Source organism: Besnoitia besnoiti, chromosome I (genome assembly GCF_002563875.1).
Source record: "Besnoitia besnoiti strain Bb-Ger1 chromosome I, whole genome shotgun sequence".
NCBI classification, from domain to species: Eukaryota; Apicomplexa; class Conoidasida; order Eucoccidiorida; family Sarcocystidae; genus Besnoitia; species Besnoitia besnoiti.
In genome coordinates, this window is record NC_042356.1 from 7,074,855 (window position 1) to 7,094,802 (window position 19,948).

Sequence of the window (19,948 nt, forward strand, 5' to 3'; positions counted from 1 at the left end):
GCCGTGACGCCTCTGGGCATCAATCCCGAATGTCCCGTGGAAGAGCTGCTGCCGGAAAGATCCAGTGGTCTGCCGTGCATCCTTCAAAAAAGTACAGCACCGACTACTAAGCAGCCTCCCCACGTGCAGGTGTGCTGTCGGTTCGATTGTGGACACAGCAAATTCAGATTTGCGTGCGGCAGCAGAAGAGCGACTGGAGGCGAGGAAAAAGCAATTGGTGACCAACCGGGGTCCAGGATTTGCACGAATCATCGATTCAATGAAACTCGAAAGTGTAGCGCCCGAATCCACGAACCGTAAGGACGCGGACGGTTGTGCATTGAGATTAGGTTTTTATCAATTACGCCCGCAGCATGACCGATGCCTGCAGCACCCTGCAGGGGATTTTCTCTCGTAGCAAAGCTGGTTACACCACGATGACGTGACGGTGCAATTAATCTATTTGCAGTCAGAATACTGGAGTACCTAGAATGATGCGCGCGTAGTAGACGAGTTCTTTACATGTGTTCAGCGGCGTGCCCGCGGGTGACGTCCACATGGAGCGACTGCAGCGCAAGCTGCAGCACAGGAGAAAGATACCGTTTATCTGTCCACCCGGTCGGCAAGAATTCATGTGGCGGTACGCTGCAACAGCTGCCGTGTATCCAGGTGTCGGACTGCACAGGTAAGACGAATCTTGGTAGCGATGACCTTCGACACACATAAGAATTACTGAGGCCCGACCGACGCTATAAACCTTATACCCCGCCCGGCGTAGAATAACCAAGCAGGAAAACTCGTGAGCCCGTTCGTCAAAGTCAACTAACCCGTGCCGCTCAGGATGATGTCTGCGTGCGTTACCGTCCAGAGTTTCACTGTAGAGGCACAGTGAGCCTTCTTTCGTAAGGACTTCTATGCAAGCTTTCTCATCTAATCGTTTCGTTCTCCGTCGCCGCCGGCGGTCACTTTTCCTCCCCCCACGATTGAATCCCGGTGCCGCGGCCCACGTAGATGACGTAGACTCCCTCAGCGCCAATGTTGACTGTAGTAGCCAGTCGTCTGCTGGTTGCCGCGCTGCGCAACAAAGTCCGTCGTCTGCTGTCGGAAACAGGTGGTGTGTTGGCATCGGTCAAATCCTCCGTCTTCTGTCGCTCAAAACGCCACTTTCTAGACGTCATGGTGTTCTCTTTTTAGATCTCATGAAGAAGTGGAAACTACTCCATGCTAGGACACCAGAAGATATGCCCCAGAGCGTCCTCGCTGACCTTGCAGGAAAGATTCCCCTGGAAGATAAATGGCAGCAAGGTACGTCTTTCTCGCTCGCTCAGTCGTCCCACTCTCTGAGAATTGCCCGTGAGAGGGTGGTGATGCCCTGTGCCTCAGCAGGCCGTGCGGCCCTAGCACCATGCTTTTTAATCCTTCGAACAAATATGCTTCACACAGAAAAGAGGATCTGATACAGATGTGGATGAGTCCTCGTTCAGTTGTCCACGTGGCGGTACGCCGAGTTGATACGTGCATTGACTGCGCCGTCGCACACATTTTTCTCTTGTTGCTCTAACTAGCGACGCGTGATTCTAGCCGGTTTGCCCCGATTGACTGCTTTTCTTTGCATGCCGTGCGCAGTGGGAACCAATGATGCGCCACTGATGGCGTTTACCACGGAGTGGTCAAAGAGGTACTTCGACAACAAGGAGCTGTCTGAGGCAGCATGCGGCTTGGGGACCAAGTCACGTTTCGTCTACACTCAAGAGCCTTCTGCGAGTGGGTTTCTTGTGGTCACGCGGTTCGAGCACCAGCCGGCGACGAGGATGTGCGAGCGAAGTAAGCGGAGTCAAGTCTTCTAACCAGACGAGGGTTTCAAACTGGGATTCGTGGTTCGGCTTCCTTTAGCGCGAGAAGAGTCTCTGTGGCCGAACACCCGGACCCCGTTCAGCGACAAGGCCCATCCGAGCAGTCTGGGGCAGAGTGCACTACCAGGGCAGCGTGTTGGGAAACGAGACGTCGGCGCTGTCGAGTGCCGAAAGTGAACCTAGGCTTGCCGGGAACTGCTTCCCATCAGTTATGACCCTGCCCGTGGGGCAAAGACAGGGGTGGTGTTGACCTTGAGGTGAAAGAAGCCCTCAGCTCAGGCTCAGTTCGGGGCGCTGTTCATGTGCATGTTTGCTTTTCGTCAGAGAGCAACCAGGAACAGCCCGAGTTGACGCGACTTCAGAAGCCTGCCGAGATACCCGCAGACAAGGTTGCACCCACTCCTCCGAAGCCAATCGCTCTCCCGCCGGATAAACTGAAAATCTTCGAGGCGTTTAAGCAGCAGCTTCGATCTGGGAAGGATGCAGTACCCGAGAAGGCTCTCGAGCAGCTCAAGCCGGTCCGCTTTGAAACAAATCGAAAAAATCGTAAGACGCCACCTCAGGGCCTCACTAGCTGATGCTGACCGAGGAAGACCACGCAGAAAAGCGAATCTGAATAGGTTTGTGTTTTCGTGTCTGCAGCCAAGTGCCCAGAAATCGATTCAACTATCAGTGACTGCCAGGCTGAATGCAGCCTCGGAGCATCATACTCCTTCTCAGTCAGACAGAATGGCGGCGACTGTGAAGTCAAGGCGGAGAAGCAAAAGTGCATTGGACTGTCTGAATGCAAGAGTACGTAATCACGGCGTCATTCAGGGAAATAAGCTGACTGGATCTGCCAGACACAAATGGATATTCAGCGATTCACCATTGCCTCGCGGCAGTTGCCCACGAATGCGTCCACTTGCTCCAGAGCAACTACACTTCACTCATTGAAGAGCTTGATTGGTCGGACGAGAAATTGCATCTAAGCAGCATTGGCATGTAGGATCTCTCTCGATGCGCAATTACAGCAGGGGCACCTGGCTCGATCCGAACGTGCGTACTTGTAGATGACAACCTCGCGTCCATGTCTTTCCATATTGCTGTCGCAGATTTATCGCAGAAATGGAAAATGCTTCGACAGCAGCCGCCCGCGTCTATGCCAGCTTCCCATGTCGAGGATTTGGCTCGCTTGCTCCCGAATTCCATTCCCATGAGAGCCCGTAGGGTAGCAGCGCTAGTCTTTGCTCTGGACTGTGGTTGCGAGCAGTTTCCCTGTCCTTGCCCGTGTCGGGCGCGATACCTCGGAGGCTTGCTGTAGCGCCTCAGGACTAGTCTAGGTAGACCGAGCGTTCCGCCATCTTGGTACCATGCTGCACTGGAACTTGTGGGGTAAAAATCGCCTATACACCAGCGATATTCCGACCCTGTTCTGATTATTGTGCAGGGTAGTATTTTTTTTGGACTCCTTTTGGCGCCGGCAAGAAGTCAGAAGCCATCGATGGATGCCCCTACACAGTTTTTCGGATGCTGCGCGAGTTCCGTATATTTCCATCGTCTTTGATTGTCAATGTTTTGCAGATCCTCAGCGGCCAGGAAACCTATGTGCAGTCTTCAACACACAGCTCTCAGGCCGGTATGCTTTGGACGGAAGCCCTCTCTCTACGGACTGCGGAGAGGGCTACCGCCGATACGCAGCGGGAGGCTTTTTGTCCGATGGGAAGTGCTTCTTCTCATTCGGATTGGTCGAGGAGAGCTCCATATGCGCGGGTAAGGCCAGGACCCGAATCATCCATCTGCACCGCTTGCATGACCACCTGGAGCTACCTCGATGAACATTATACTTCTGCTGACGGTGTTCCTTTGTGGTATGCGTATCGCAGTAAATGACGACGAATTCGATGACGGTGAGCTCGTGGAAGATGACAAACCAACCCGCATTTAACCAAGGTCGCAATCACTGAACGGAAACTCAAGGCTGCCAAGAAGTGGTAAGTTCAGGTTTTTGTGAGCCTTCTTGTGACCCTCTTCGCAGGGATGCTTCGAAAGCACAACGAAATCCGAGGGAAATATGGTGTGCCGCTACTGAAGTTTGATCCTCGACTTAAGAAATTCGCCGAGTATTGGGCAGACAGACTGAACGAGGAGCACGAATGCGAGCTCTACCACTCAACACCATCAATACACCGAGCAGTAAGCGGCATAGGTCGGTGAATGCCTGAGCTTACACTCTGCTAGTATGACATTTGAGACTGCGCCTAAGGCTACAAGAGCTGCTGAAGACTGTAGCTGCAAAGCGTTGACACCTATACAGGCAGGCGCAGTAGACATCGTGGTTTACAAGTAGTATTTGCAATGCGCTGCGTGGGAGGCAGCGCCTGTCCGCCGTGATCGTTGCTCATCGACTGAGTCCCTTTTGGAAGCCTGTGGTGGCACTGTGGGCTGCTTATTGGTGCGCCAGCTCGTCGAAGGCTTTGAGAACGTTGGCGAGAATCTCGCGGTCCAGTGCGTCGGGGGTAATCTTCGGTGGCAAAAAGTCGTGCAGGATTGGTTCAGCGAAATTCTGTGCTATAGGTATGCCACAACATAAACCTACAGGCCTCAAGACTACAATCATTTCTTGTAGAAAGGGAGCTTGTTGTTTGGGAAGCTGCCCGAGAGGCTTGCTAAAGCCACACCGAAGTCTGCCGCTCACACTAGTGACTCAGGGAAAGATTCGTGTAGAAGACCTAACCATCCCGCTCGTTACAGGAAAGATGTTTAGTCTGGTCTGCGCGTGCGGTAAAAGGCGAGTGGCAATAAAATCACAGAGAGAGACGAGAACGGCGAGTAGAGAGGAGTGACGGAGGGTAGAGTCTCCCTGGAAGTCGGCCCGTGACCAGCATCGTCTTGATTCTTATAAGCTTTCTGTAGACAGAATTACAGTAGCGGCTTCCAGGCCCCATCGACTGGACGTCGAACATTATGCCATGTGCTCTGCGCATCAGATATGGAAAGGTGGGGAACGCCTGTACTGCAGACAAACTTCCAAAGTGTGACAACAAATTCCACGACGAGGGTGTCATGGTCGGGCACATGACTCAGATGATGGCGGATCTGTCAACACACGTAGGCTGTGCTTATCGAATCTGTCAGTCGTCATGCCGTACGGCCAGCAGCCCCACCAGGAAGTTCCTTATTGTCTGCAATTATGGCCCAGGTAAGTGTCTCACAGGATGGCTTCGCCGACTTTCCTGCATCCTCAGGAATATGCACCAGCTCTTCCTCACAAGCCACTTACCTATGCTGCGGGAACAACGCGTGCTAATCACTGACCCACGAGGGGCTCGACGCTTGCTTTTCGACAGTACAGTTGTGCCCTGGCCTTCAATCTAACTTGTAAGTGTGCAGACAAGCTTCCCACGTGCGTCTGATGCTACCGTGCGCTTCCGTCACTCCCTCGCAGCTGGCAATATCGTTGGGACCCACCCTTTCAGCAAGACTGTGGCGGAAAAATTACAAAGACAGCTTCCAGGCGCGGCGCTCCTGCCAGAAGCTGAGGAAGACGACGCCAGCCAGAAGAAGTGCCAAGAACGGCATCGGCAGTTCAAACGGCAGAAGCCAAAGGAAAAGCTGTGATGAGACTTCCCGCTTCACTGGCATGTCCGCCATGAAAGAGAGGGCGAACTCCAGATGCCCAGTAGACTTCGTGGGTGGGAGATTTCTACTGGGGTCAGGCAGAAAGATTGCTTTCGGATATCTTTGCCGGTTCCGCCTTTCTGGAAATGGGCGCTCTACAAGCGCTGTGGAAAGAATGGCTTTCGGTCAGTACTTTTGCTGGCAGATTGCCCATCCTACTTAGGTGTGATGAGTTTGAGATGCGGCATATGCAGACAGCTTTGACTTCCTCTTTCACTCGTGGAAGGCTTTGAGTCGTTTGCGTATGTCAACCTGGAATATGTTTTCTAAAACGATGTAACGCAACATAACGAGGCAAAGTAATCCTGCTGCAGACAAGGGTGACCGTCTGTGTCCTCCGGTGTACTCCCTCAGGGTCTATGTGATAGCGCGGCTGGCCAGGCAAGCATTTCTGCCGTGATTGTGCCATTCTTCCATTCGTGTTAGACGAGATAGAAGAGAATACGTCATTACTTTGACAGAGAAAGAGTGCTGCTCTCCCGCGATATTCCGGTGTAGCACAACGCTATACAAGCTTGCTGGTGCACATATAGTCGTCCGGTGACAGGATTTTCCAAATATCTCCTTCTGAGAACCTCTCTGCGCGGCATAGGCCAGTGAACGCTATCGAGTATGTTATGCCGCTCCTTTTCTCGCCCTATGGAACCGATTCACTCGGACTATGTGTAGCCAAAACTCTGTATGCGAGTCCTACCCCGTGAGTGGCGGACCCTTTGGATGACGCCTGCGAGACCTCTCGTAACATGAGGCAACCGCATGAGCGGGTAGAGCAGCGCCAGCTGAGCCGCACCCGGCTTGGGTATCCGACGCACTGGTGGAATTCCATCTACAGAGGGGGCTTCGTTGATGCACTGAACGATCTCCGCAGCAGCAAGCGTGCTAGTGATGAATGAAACTTGGACTGATCACATGACCTCGCATACCGGGGGTCGACGATGCTCGGGTTCCGAGCAAGACTTCTACGCGAATGATTCACGAGATACCAGCTAGTCAGCGAGGTATTACCTTTGAATGTATCCACACGCTAAATGGAGGCACGCGCAACTCCAATTCTATCGTGCTCCAAGTGGACGCAAGCAGGGGAGTCATGGCATTAGGATGTCAAAACGCGACTCGCAGTGCCAAGGGATGTCTCTCTGTTCCGGGCGGCGCCGCCGCTTAGATGCCCTGGCGTGTAAGTAAAGCTGATATTAGATTGATAGGCATGCGAGGGAGAGACGCTTCTCCGCCGCGGCTTACAGAGTCCTAACTCTATGCCAACCGCACACAGATCCCTGGCCATCCGAGCGCGCTCGTTGACATACTCGGGCAACGAGATCACCAGTCGGACAGGATCACGATATTGAGACTGCCAATGTACCAGCGCGCTGATATGACAAGATATAGGGTCGCGCGGGGGACAGTGTCTCACCGACGCGTCAATAGAAGACAACGGTGGACGTCAGGCTGCCTTGGATACGACTCGCTCCCTACAGAGACTACCACCGGCATACCCACAAGACCAGCGAGAGACCAGGGACTGACTGTCAGCGACAGCCATCAACAAAAAACTGTCTGCCACCGCGACCTGCTCGACTGCACGAATATATGAGTACAATCTTACGGGAACAAATGACCACAGGTTTCACCCACCAGTGAGTAGCGCCGCTGGAGTCTAGCCTGATCGTGGCTGTTTTCTAAAGCTTCCCCCACTGGTGGACCGTCATTCACTGCATTTCAATTTGCAACATATTATGCCAGAAGTTGCTGTGGCAGGCTTCCGCTGCACCGCCCTTTTGTTCTTCGGGGTGACTGGTCGCTTTGAGCGCTCTCCGACCTAAGCGGTATGCTGTCATGCAGCGCTTGCGGGACAGCGACGCCTTTCCTTAGGCTCCTCGTCGTCGGCGCTTCATTACCTCAGGTGGCAAGGACCATGAACCGCGAATCATCCGCGTGCTCAGTTGCTGTCCAGGCATCCATACGTCCGCTCCTGTCCTCAGCCAGCAAGCGCAGCCACTACGCTTGCGAGCTTTTCCTCTGCATCGCTATCTCGTTTGTCTCCGAAAGTCGGAGACGACGGCGCCGTTGTCGGCGTTGATTGCGGCGTCTCCTCCTCACGCTCCTTCTTCACAGGCTCTGCGTACTTGTAGTAGTACTCGACATCGGCCACGCTCTCATTATAGTCGTTGATTTTTTGTTGAAGCCGCTCGTCTGCTTCCGAAAACTCTCCTTCTTCAAGGCCCTCTGCTACAAACCTACACACATTGAGTACCACCACGGCAGAGACCTCAGCAACTGGACACAGAAAACGTGCGACACGAGAGACGTAGACACACGGCGCGCAAGAACGTGTATTCCCGCCTCTCTGCCAGGCTCTTACGCGAGTCAGGCACGCGCAGGTTTTCTCCACTACTGCTCCCGAGTCTGCCCCATTCGTGCCCGCGTTTCCACGTCTGTCTTTCGCTACTACCTCCCGTATCAGTGTTTGGATAAGCGTTCGTATGCATTGCACTTAACTGCCAATAAAGGCAGGCCGTACTGGGTGCTCAATCAACTAAAGGGCAACATAAAATCCGTCAAGCCAGCTGTCATATCGGTCCTTCCTCGTTCTGCTCACCAGTTAACAAATGCCCGTTTGCTAAACATCTTGCGAGCGTTGCCAAGAGTCCGCTCAAGAACTGATGTGACGGCAGTGTTGTTCGCGAACATACAACACGACTGGAAGGCAGGAGCGAGCTCAGAATCCCGACTGACGCACAACAGACGGTTGTTCAGGCTGCATTTGAACCCAGTAGGCATCCAGTCGACGAATCGCACAGCCCGACTGTTTTTTGCGGCGACGATTCCCTCTTGCACATCTCGCGGCGTGACGTCACCTCTGCGTCCACAGACAGCATGGCAGGCCTCATGACAAAAACACGCTCACAGGCAGCACATCTGGCAGCACAACGTTGAGGTCGCTATCCAGAACGGTGTGGGCAACGGAAAGGTGAAGACAACCATGTAAACTGGGAAGGAGAGACCTCAACGGGGCAGGTGGTGCGGTTTTCAGTTGATGAAAGGCCACTTGTATCACCAAAGGAGTGGCGCAGCGACACGCTACGGAGAGTGTCTCAGACGCCAGACGCCCTTCTGTATTTTGAAAGTATCCGCTCAGAGCGTTCCAAACTGGGTTGCCAATGCACTCATAGCCGAAGTTTCGCGCTTTCAGGGTCTCTCACCGGTACATAAGATGGCAGGCAATAAAACGACCTTCGGCGCAGTTGACCTCCGCCAGACATCGTGAAGGTAGGAAGGACTCCATGGTGATGTCTTTAGTAGAGGCTCGCTCGTAGCGGTATCTTCGCCGATTTGCCAAGGGCGCGAGAGATGCTGTCAGGAAATTCACCTCCGGGTACGGAACCGTGTTTACAAGCGTCTGCTCCACGGTACTGTTTAGCGAGCCCTCGAAACGCGTTGACAGAGTGACAGCTGCGCCAGTGGAACACACACGTGAGGGCAATAGCAGGTCGCAACTCACGCACCAGAAAACAAGGCTGGGATGTTTGAGGCATTTCGCAATACCATGCCATACGCCTCCACAAAAAGTCAGGGCTGCTGAGCGCTATAATCTCGCGTCACGTGTGTAGAGGCCTCGCTTGCCGCGAGACGCCGCGCGGGACGCGATGCCGTGCGCAGCCACGTGTTAGGCGAATGTACCGTCTAGCGTCTACTGATCAAGACCAGGATATCCGGCAGCGTCGGTCTACTCCTGAGAGACGATACAGCCACATAACCGGCCTCTTCGCTGGTGAGAACGCCCCAAAAACTCGGCAAAGCTCATCGTCTTACCTGAGAGCACCTGAGCGACGAGCTGGTTCAGATTTGTGTAAAACACAGCTTCGACATTCAGCAGGTTTCGACATACTCCGAAAAGAGCCGCATTATCAAAAAGTAGGGCAGCGGAAGAGTGCGAGCTCATAGCGGGGACCGCGAGCATGGCGTTATACGGCTCTACGACGCTAGACGTCTGGGATTCAGAAGGCCAGACAACAGTGTCCAGCAGATACTTTTTTCCAAACTCATCCGCAATGCTCTCCAGGACAAGCGACCCCAAGCCTGATCCTGTGCCACCGCCTAACGATCGGCATAAGAAAAAACCTGAGTGGACACGAAAAAACATAATATGAAACACTAGGTGCATGGCAAAATTTTTTGCCGAAAAAATCACTCCAGAAAGCAGAAAACGCAGTGCTCGCACGAATGAATACAGTCGTCCTCTCTGTTTCTCCGAAAGTCGCGTTCAAGGCAGACATCCAGGTGCTGTCAAGCACGGGAAGACTCTAAGCACAGATTCAAGACCTCACGAAAAAAACGTCCTAGCAAGTGTCTAGCCCTCGTCTCCCGGCTACCTCCCTCTGGCTGGACCAGGCAGGAGTGGAACGCGAGAAAAGCACAATTTGAATAGACGCTGTGAAGAGCTACACTCAGGCCACGTGAGCCCGGCGCTCACAGCCACCCGTATTGCATAAAACCCGCTTGTAGGAGCAGCCTGGGCGGTCAGGGGACGCTGCCAGCTTTCCCCAGTTTGGTACTCACATTGAAGTGAGTCACACATCTCTGCCTGCCGACGAATGGCCTCGTTTGTCTCCCGCATTACCGCCCTGCCGACACCAATGTACCCGCGAGCGTAATTGCTCGAGGCGTCTTCTTTGTTGGAGACAAAATAGGTGTAATCGAATAAGTGCCGCATGGGGCTCCTGTCAATTGTACTCTGTACGGCAGTATCGAGGTCAATCATCGCGCTCCTGAACGCATGAATTCCAGAGTGAGTGGGATCAGCGGCGGTTGATTGGAGGAGCGACGTCTTCGTATCACGAGACTAACGTGGTGCTTCCACATTCGCCTTTGTAGTCTTGTTACTGCTGAGCTGTTCTGGGACGAGTACAAGACTTCTGCGGCAGCTTGTCGTGCTCGCTTGCAATACGAAAACACCCTGAATGGTGATATGCCTGAGGCGTCTATCAGTCAAGACCGCCCTAAACAGAGAGGGCCGATTCATATTGGACGATGCACACCTGCTCCGTGCGTTTCCACCTGTCATTCTGTGAGAGCTGTGAGATGAGAATGTGCTGGGGCGTAAGCAGGCAACGACGCACGCGGCGCTTCCGCATGCCTATGGAGGAGGCCCTCGTCAGACATGCTGCCGTTTCCTCCTGTCCTTTTGAAATGGTGTTTACCTTGGAACCCTCCGTCCCGTGTGTGCCTCATAGAAGAAACAGTCGACATTGTTTTGACAGCCGTCAGGCACATTGTGGTCGCCGATGCCACCCTCGTACGTCAAGCCATGTTCAGCTAGGAGCAGCTCCCAAAAAGTGGAACCCAGCTGCTCTCCCGCCTGGCCGCACTGTACTGTGATAACCTCTCGCGGCATTGTTGAGGGCAGCTTTTCTGAAAGAAGGAAAAGATGGATCCTGACCAATCTGCCTTTCAATCAGGCTAAGCGGGAATTTTGGGGCAAGAAGTACCTTCGCCCGCGCGCCGCCGCGATCCTCGTCGTCAGTGAGACTACTGAGCGAGAAGAGATTCAGAGCGGCACGTCAGGCGCAAAAAAAGCATAACTGCCTTCGTCGAGTTCGAAGACCCGCGTGAGTAAATCAGAAAAAGAGCGCCTTACAGAGCCGTGACAGGCTGCTAGTCCTGGAAATGTGTGTACAGCAAGGCTGCTGGCAGTGCGAACCGTCGTCGCTACCGTCGTGGGAGGGACGGTCGCAGCCGCCACATGCAGAAGGAGAACCGGGTGGAAGCGTACCAACAAAAAACCAACCCAGGCTGAAGCCTTCTTTGAAACTGCTAGGCGTTCACCAATATTGGACGGCTGATGGATTCACGGGCGCGGCCCGACTCACTCGCAGAGACACTGCTTCGCCCGCCTCGGCGAGCTCTCGATTCTTTCGAGTTGCTCACTCGAGCTGATAAAAGTGTGGTATCGGAGACACGCGGAAAAATATCGACGAAACCAGATAAACTGCCAGAATAAATACAGCCGGACTGCGATAGTCCACTGTGTAGCTGCCGCTGCTGCTTCATACCCGCAATCGTGGGACAGCTTGGACAGCGCGGCCCTCACGGGAGCGCGCTAGAAAGGAGACGGCCACGATTTGCCAGACTGCGGCGCCTTCCGAGGCGTCCCTGCACCTGATGTCGCCGTGCACAGTAGCAAAAATGGGCAACAAGACACAACGCTCATCCGCTTTGGCGTTGCAATCGGAAGAGAGATGGAAACGACTGCACACAAGGTGGGGGGTGGACGAAATACAGGCAACCGGTGGTCGGACTAAAAGCTGGTCGCGATCCGCGTCATATTTTCAAGAAGGCCTCTTGGCCTCGCCGCGCGCGGGCGAGGAGGCCCACTTCGTTACGCGAGTTGGTGAATTCACCAGCAGCGACGAAAAAATTGCAGGCAAGCGCAGGCTTGAAAAGAGGTTGTAGAGCGACAGAAAACACTAGGCAGATGACTGAACACTCACCGGCGTCTCTTCCACCCCCACTTGGCCTGGCAAAGCGCCTCTGGGAAGGGCCGGGCGGGCACTATGTCGTCCTGCCTCAGAGAAACATACAAAGACATGGGAGGAGAGATCTTCTCAGTTTGCGGCTTAGCGTAAGACCGGATAGTTGCTGTGCGCGAGAGACAGCCGGATACTAGTGGGAACGAAGGGCCTGGTCTCTGGAGACCCCATCGGTCACAAGTCTCTACTTGGTAGCCTATGATGCTGGACCGTGCCTAAACTGACAGAGGCGCTACCATTGAACAACGTCACGAAAAACGTTGAAAGCGTCATCTAGACAGTTATATCAGCTAATATCGAGCCATTCATACCGCATCCAGGCGAGAGATAGTTCCGAATCCAATGTCTTGACATCCATCCGTGTGAGGAGTGAGGTGGCTGACAGGCGTAGCATGCTCCAGCCGGAAGTGTGAGCCGGGCAAGAAAAAGCATGATGCTCTTTTTATAGTTCCAAATGATAACGCGGACAAGTTTCTACATGAAGCACTGACATGACAGGCGTTGGCATGTCTGCCACAAGACCTCCAGACATAATGACAAAGCATGAGACTATCACCAACCGCCACGCGGCAAGACGTTGTTTAGAAGCCAGCATTGACATCAGAACACGTAGCGTTGTACATATCTTCCAAGCATACAAGTGCCATGCAGCGCTCGGCTACCTGATCTTCTGGTAACTTCGCCGGGGACTGGCAGACAAATATTGGGTGGTCAAAGCCATGGCACCACCCCACTGAAGGTCAGGGTTGGCGTATTGCGCGAATGCTCGTCACTTGTGGCGTGACGTCATGGAGTGAAAGGTGCTTTCCTGTAAGAGTTTGACATATGGGCGACGATGTGTTTGTGGTACAGTTCGGAATGTCCAGAAGTGCCTGTTTCGCAAGCTGAGCCAGTCGCAGGTCACTGTCATTCTTGATGATGAGAATTTGTTCAACGCCGTTGTTCCTTGCTGACAGGCCTCCGAGCTTCAGGCGATCTTTTGTGAAACCTGGATCGTTAGCAGCCTTGGAGACAGCGCGAAAGAGGGAGTCTTCGAACTCTGCGGCACAGAGGTTCCTGTACCCCTGGCAAATTGTTCTGAGCATTTTTAATGGAGGGACGTTCATGAAGATGCGCAGCTCGGAGTTTCCTCCGCGTTCCTTCCTCTTCTCATCCGGCGGTGATATAGCTACATCTACCACAGGGGGACCGGCGTAGCAGCCGTATCTTTCACTGATGACTGAAGAGGCACCTGCAGTGCTCCACTCGTCATGAAACGTTCCAAATGTGCAAACAGCTCCTCCAGATAGTACATCGGGAGTTGCAGGACACTGCCTAATGTGCGGCGAGCTGCGGAGTCGGTGTTCGAGCTCCCATGCCGCTCTTCGAAGTTTGCTAGTAACTGCTGTTGTCCCCCCATCAACTGAACGGTGGCGCTCCCGTCGTCATCTTTCTTTTCGTCGACAGCATCACCAGCCGATACCACTTCTGCAATAGACGAGACACTCATGCAAAGAGAGACTGACGCAAAGCTCGGGCGACTGTGCACGAACAATCGGCGCCTATCAAATCAACGCACCGTTCGACGTCTGGTATGCGCCGCCGCGTTACGAATGCGAATGACCGCGGTGGGTATCGCATCCCCTCGTACCATATTCAGTCTCCAAGTGACTTTCAGGCATTCCACTTTCAGGGGGCTCATCGACTGCTATTCCAGACGAATACGATAGATATTTCTTCCAGCTGTGCCGCCGGTCTGCTGTTCTTGACAGTGCACGGACGCGCGCAGGAAAGGCCTTGGCAGTGAACGGGCCTTGCCAGTGCCGATGGCTTGTCAAGGTGCCTGCTGTTCTGGGCTCAATTGGTATGGTGCAAGCTGAAACGATTAAAACCTCAGAGTTGGTGGGACACGGTGAGGATTCAATACCCATACAGGCAAAAGGGTCTACATTCTCCCGAACAGCTTTTGAAATGCTTCACTTACCAGTCATTATCGCCGCCGCCACAAGAAACAGCAAAAATCCAGTGTGTAGAGATCTCATCTTTCCTGAAAATGAGCTTGCAGACGCGTGCTGCCTACACACGCAGCAATCTCACTGTCCACGTCGGTATTGTATCCAAGCTCGGCGGACTGCTCAGAAGCGGAGAGGACGGCAGGCAAAAATTCTGCTGTTTGCTCCGCAGCGATTGATTCGGCACCCAATAAATGGAAATGAAGCCACTTAGAGCTGCGTGACGCCTGAGACAGTTACTGCTCTGTGTACCACAAAAAACATTGGAACGGAGGTCGGAACCTCATCAGAAATGACGAACGAGTACGAACAAGGAAAAAAACCACTGACAGGCTTCCTTAGTAACGTACTCGTTCCACTTTTCGTAACTGCCACATAAATAGACTAAGGAGTACTGATTCGACGTCTTTCAAATGCTCTCTTAGCGGTTAGTGATACCGCCTGGCAGGCAATAACAACTCTCCAGAAGAATACACGCTTGAAACTGAGAGCATATTGGTGTAGAGCACTGAAGCTCCTCAGGTGAAGGACAACATGACATAACGCCAGGATCTCCCACGCCTTTTCCCTTTTTCACAGTTTCCGCTGCAGCTTCTTCAATCCATAAGGGAGTACGCTTTTCCCGAGGGCGTTTCCCGTTCAAAAAATGAAGGCAAGCACGGACGTCGTGCTGAATGGAAACACGGGGTGCGGCAATAGCAATGAGTATGGCACCCCAGAGCTCAGTCTACTTCCTGTATTCCAGTTGTTACGGCACCCGAGTGCCCGCCCGCCTTCGAACCATCTACTAGGCGTACTGGCCCACTGCACGATATGGTGGTCTTCCTGCATAGGATGATAGGCTATCACTGTGTCGTTTGGTTTACAAGACTCCATGTTTTCCTTCCCCCGAACAAAGAACTCAACTCTACGCACGTCCAGAACAACTGTACATTCTTCGCCTTGCCTGCAAGCGGACAAGTAACATACAATGGGAAAAACTAGAGGCCGGGGCTAACCGACCGCGCGATTACTGCGTTCCTCTTGATGCCGCTTGTCAGCGTGCGCGAGGGGTCTCTTTGTGTCATCTGGCCACACCGATGCTAGCTCCAGCGAGTCTTCAGTATCACTAGCTTTTGTGTTGAGGACTGCCACAGCACCGGGGGACATGCCGCCAAACGGAACCTGGACTACACGACGGGTCTTCTGTACACCGATACACTAGCTCAGGGTCAGTTTCTCAGCTTTTGGGAGACACCAGAGGGAGGTTGTAGACCCATTGCATGGCTTCATCCGTGCCCCCCGGCACACGGCTTGTCAGATTCAGCCATAGAAGATGACACCTCGCAGGGTAAATACCGAAGTTGGCATCTGCCAGTTTGCCAAAGCGGGCAGCCACTGACGCCACAATCCGCCACAGACTACGCGTCGTGGTAGGCCACTGCCCGGATCTGCGCACTGTTGCTCTCCGGTGCAGCATCGACAGTGCCTCAGATATACCTACAGCGTCACGTCTCTGCAGAGATGAACGACGATTAGTCTGGAGCGGTACATGTGGTGACTCTGCGCAGAGAACAGGAGGTGGGTCTTCAACATGAAGAGCTACGTGCCTCGTGTCAAGGGAACCAGCGCGAACCTGTACGCCTGTCATTCACGCCAGCCGCGACAGGCTTCCCCAGAGCTTGCCAAAGGCCTCAGCAATACAGAAATAGTGAACCTCTCTGATGAGGCTGGACACCACTATCAATCCTTAAACCGGTATTAACCACCTGCTCGACTCCCGTTGACCATGAGGACTCCTCGTGCCAGCGATTACTCACAAACGCTCTTCATAAAGAACACGAACGAAACGTCCTAATGAACCAGTGCGTGCCGCGGTTGACAATCAGATGCAGCGCCGGAATGCCCCCTTAAAAAAACTCCACTCAGAAACTTCAAGCTGCGTGCACGCGGAACATTTCAAGAAGATCGAGGATGCGTTGAAGCCGCGGGGCGGGCAAACGGTTGAGCGTCGGAATTAGTGCTTTTGCTTCGTCTGGGGATTTGGGGAGCAGGTCCACCAGCTGCGCGATCTCGTACTGGTGGAGATCTCCTTCGCGCTCAAGGTTACTGTGAAGAAAGGTACAGCCAAGGAGAGTGCCACAATGATAACCGGAGCCTCTTGATAAGCACGGAGCCTCTCAGAGGGCGACGCAAATGCCTACGACCACAAGCGGCCACTTCGTTCTGTTGACTCGGTTGGCAACCAGTGGAACAAGGCAGAGACTGTCAGGGGACGTACGTACATGGATCACCAGACTGCTCCCCCAAACGAGAAGTGCAAGGGCGGCCGAATAGGTACGGCAGAGCTGACCGGAGAGTGCGATCCATGACTGTTTGCCCGCTTCCAAAGTAAGATCCACATTGGTGGTTACGCGGAAAAAGGCCATCGGGCGAGGCACCCTGAATACGGAGAGTTGCTAGCTAACGATGCGCAGCCCGGGAACGGGTTCCACCGCATGTGATATACGCATTGAGGATCCTACAGCTCTTACCTTCGAAGATCCACAATGACATTGCGTGTCCTCAGCTTCGCGAAACGCGTACTATAGTCGTACGAGGCCTTAAGCAAGCTGTGCAGACACAGAACGAAGCATAATAAATGCCCCGTATACTCCCTGATCACAAAACAGGGCCCAACTGTGAGTGTGCTTCCCGTGGCAGCGTACAGGACGAGACACTCCCACAAATGCGGGTTATGCGGCGACGAAATACAGATTTCAACACGCGCCTCTGTTGCGGGACGCCATACCTTTGCGCCTCAGCGGATCGGGTGTTTGGCAGACGTAGCTGATCACTGAGGATCAACTGCAGCTCGCATAAGTTTAGACATTTCGCCGAGCGGAACTCTGCAGAACAAAGAGCACCAAGTGGAGACGAGACAAAAGGAAGGGTCTGCACACACCATCAACCCTTCCTCTGCCATAAGCCTGCCCGCACGATTACCCAGCAACTAGAGTTCAACACGGGGAGTCCCCTGGAAACCCACGAACAGCTACACTACTGCCCTACCATAGGAGCGGCACAGCGAGGACTTTGTTCCGCTGAACGCGAACGGCAATAGAAATAGCCACCTAGAGGAGCCACACTTGAACACAGAAAGAGCTAAAACCCTGCAGTCGTGCACATTCCGCTTACAACTCCCTGCCTTCCTGCGAGTTCAAGAAAAAGAAGACGAGTCGCGGTCTAACGGAAAGAGACTTTGGACGGGGCTCAGGTGCTAACACTGACAGGGAAATTACATTCACTCACCTGGGCCCAGTCCCATAAACTGGCAGTCGATTTTGCGCTCCATGGAGACCACCAGAAAGAGGGTAAACTAGACAGTCGGGCGTTAAGAGGGAAAAAAGCGAGGCTACGGGCCTCGCCTACAGAGGACACTCTGCCTCGGACTGCACAGATTCCGCAAACGGCAAGACGAGAACCGCTAGGCTGTCTTCGCCAACGACAGCAGTGGGGGCCGACTGGCGTCTGGAGGACCCAGGAAAGAGTGCAGAAGTGACGCACTGGCTGTTCCCTTCACGCAGAATCAGCTCCGAGCATCGGGCAGGCATTCACCGAACAAGACAGACGAAGAATTTCCAGCATGTTTTCCCGCCAAAGGTGGGATGGGACTGGCAACAGGAAGACGGCAGACGAAATGCAGTTATGGCGGAGACAGAGCCGAGCCTCCACACGCTTGGGCGTACATGGATTGGTTGACCGAGAGAGCGCCCAATTGAAATGAGCTAAGAAAAGCACAGATTAGCCGCCGGCGACGGGAACCTGCGTGCAATTGGGATGCTCACTCTAGCGGATACAGAGCTCCTACTCGACCAAATACATACTACGGAGACCTGAGGAAGTGAAAGAAAAGCGCGCAGATGCATACCACGTGTCTGTCCAGCACGAGCCCACGCCACGGGGGAACAGGCGGGCAACCACAACCGAACGGTGCAGGTACAAAGAAGGTAGATTCTTCTTTGCCTTTCGACAGTATATGACCGACGGGCGTCATTCGGTTTGATACATCAGCCAGAAACTTTAGTGCCTCCAACTGGGGCACCGCATGCATTGCCGACGCATGCGGCCCGGTTAGCCAGCTTACAGGTAACGAGTCTCACACAGTCTCACCCGGCCGCGCTACGCCCAGCCCGCCCAACACCACAAAGAATAAGTCTACAACGACAGAAATCGCGTTGTGTTCTATGACTCCACGCGGAAGGCCTGTTAACCAGCGACGTTACCAGGGTCGAGCCGCTGTGGAGGACGATTGAACGGCGTCCGGCCCTTTTCGAGTGTCTGTGCTAGGACGAACTCTTCGCCATTTGTCCCCACTGCACCTGCCGAGGCAGAAGTGAAGCTTGCAGCCCCTGCAGTAATCCGGTTTGATGACGACGGCGGGCTGAGCGACTCCGGAGAGGGGGCGGGAAGGCAGTTCTGTCGGGTACAGACACTGTCGGGCGAAGTACGCAACTTGATGAGCCACTTTGAAGGCGCATCTACTTTCTGTGAGCCCATCGCTCTGAACTGTATATTGCTCCGTGTGCGCCTGTCACGGCTTTACGGAGAAGAAGGGCACATCGAATGCTGAGATATCATCTGGAACCCTAGTTTCTTTGTTTGCGACACGCACATCATAAGCCAAAGGACTCTGCGGAAAGCCTTGGTCAGGTAACCGACCTGAAGGGCCGCAGCTGAAAGCGAGCCTGCCGGCCCAAACTACGTTGCGTCTTCTCGTGGACCGGCGGGCTCTTGAAAATGCGACGTAGAGTAGCACGTGTGACTCGTTGCCTTCAGTACGTGACCAACGCGCGCATGTTGCCCACTGCAACCCTGCATTTTAACCCGCTTGTTCTCAAGACGACTGCAGGATTCCCACGTGCACTGTAAGCCTCCAACCACGCAGCACTAGGATTGGTCGGCATAAACAACGGATGGGCTCGACTTCTCACCAGAGCTGTCGCGAGGTGGTGAGAGGGAAAGCAGACGAGCACGACTGGTTGACGGCGGGAGGGCAAGGCGCTGAGTCGTTCACCGCGTTGATATGCTGCGCAGACAGGGCTCTGTAAAGTGGGAAGCTCATTCTCTTTCAGCGGCACTGGAGATTACCGTTAGCTTCACAGGTACTGCTGCTCTCGCAGCGACTGTGAGGTTGAACGCGAGTGTGCAATGCCCGGGCTGCTGCGACCCCACTGGAGGAAGGCTGGAACCCTCTGCATTCCTGCGATATTGACGCACCTACTGTATGCTCAATGTCGCCGTACACCAGCGCTTTACACCTCCCCCCGGGGCACGACGCTTAAAATCATTTACCGGCCACGGACTCATTTCCATCTACTACTTGCACGAAAGTGACCTACAGACGTGCGAAATGACCTTGCGTGTGTTGCACCACCACTTCTCGCTCACCACGAAAGGTTTGTCAAGTCTTCCGGCCTCTGTCCGCACCCCCCGTCAGCGTACTCTGTAGCAACCCGAGTACGCACGACCGGGTCACCGCAACTCACACGCTAGGCAGCCCTGGAGTCAGGTCTCACGGGGTGCTGTCTCCGTTCCGTACACACACACACACACTGAAAGAAAAATACACTGTTGCTCCAGTCTACCCTGGCGGCTGCTCTCGGCTATAGTACTTCTTCAGAGATTCTTTTCCACCTCCGTGCGTGCCACGGGTCTTTGGTTTCACTGTGGTTGCCGTCTACGGTATAGTAGGGAATCTGGGAGCACCGCGGGATCATGAGTACTCGCCTGAGCATCTAGTTGCGGCAGGCGCAGCGGCTGCGATGGGTAAACAATACGACGCCTTACTAGACACGAGCCCACAATTTTTAGCACACGGGCAGCTGCTGTCGTCCTCGGCATCTAAGCACGACTGGCAAGAGAGATAAGGCGTCTCAACGACTGTCTCGAGCCCATGTTACACAGCACAGCTCCACCG

General features: G+C 53.9%; 5 protein-coding genes across 5 annotated transcripts; 1 reads left to right on the forward strand and 4 right to left on the reverse strand.

Annotated features, from left to right (window-relative positions):
• Window positions 1-1,014: 1,014 nt before the first annotated feature.
• Window positions 1,015-5,432, forward strand: BESB_009920 (SCP family extracellular subfamily protein; the record flags this gene model as incomplete). Its single annotated transcript, XM_029359746.1, has 12 exons — window positions 1,015-1,090; window positions 1,174-1,284; window positions 1,606-1,803; window positions 2,157-2,378; window positions 2,475-2,624; window positions 2,927-3,042; window positions 3,404-3,584; window positions 3,698-3,721; window positions 3,850-4,007; window positions 4,276-4,388; window positions 4,802-5,013; window positions 5,260-5,432. The coding sequence occupies 12 exons, from the start codon at window positions 1,015-1,017 to the stop codon at window positions 5,430-5,432; spliced, it is 1,734 nt and encodes a 577-aa protein (XP_029222659.1).
• Window positions 5,433-7,467: 2,035 nt separating this feature from the next.
• BESB_009930 (tubulin/FtsZ family, GTPase domain-containing protein) lies at window positions 7,468-10,884 on the reverse strand (the record flags this gene model as incomplete). Its single annotated transcript, XM_029359747.1, has 6 exons — window positions 7,468-7,726; window positions 8,089-8,349; window positions 8,693-8,942; window positions 9,303-9,611; window positions 10,050-10,258; window positions 10,691-10,884. The coding sequence occupies 6 exons, from the start codon at window positions 10,882-10,884 to the stop codon at window positions 7,468-7,470; spliced, it is 1,482 nt and encodes a 493-aa protein (XP_029222660.1).
• A 1,875-nt stretch (window positions 10,885-12,759) lies between these two features.
• On the reverse strand, window positions 12,760-13,104 carry BESB_009940 (uncharacterized protein; the record flags this gene model as incomplete). Its single annotated transcript, XM_029359748.1, has 1 exon — window positions 12,760-13,104. The coding sequence occupies one exon, from the start codon at window positions 13,102-13,104 to the stop codon at window positions 12,760-12,762; it is 345 nt and encodes a 114-aa protein (XP_029222661.1).
• An 89-nt stretch (window positions 13,105-13,193) lies between these two features.
• Window positions 13,194-13,508, reverse strand: BESB_009950 (uncharacterized protein; the record flags this gene model as incomplete). The annotated part of the gene is made up of 1 exon (XM_029359749.1): window positions 13,194-13,508. The coding sequence occupies one exon, from the start codon at window positions 13,506-13,508 to the stop codon at window positions 13,194-13,196; it is 315 nt and encodes a 104-aa protein (XP_029222662.1).
• A 2,415-nt stretch (window positions 13,509-15,923) lies between these two features.
• BESB_009960 (DNA-directed RNA polymerase II RPB4) lies at window positions 15,924-17,323 on the reverse strand (the record flags this gene model as incomplete). The annotated part of the gene is made up of 4 exons (XM_029359750.1): window positions 15,924-16,098; window positions 16,524-16,601; window positions 16,781-16,877; window positions 17,281-17,323. The coding sequence occupies 4 exons, from the start codon at window positions 17,321-17,323 to the stop codon at window positions 15,924-15,926; spliced, it is 393 nt and encodes a 130-aa protein (XP_029222663.1).
• Between the last annotated feature and the right edge of the window lie 2,625 nt (window positions 17,324-19,948).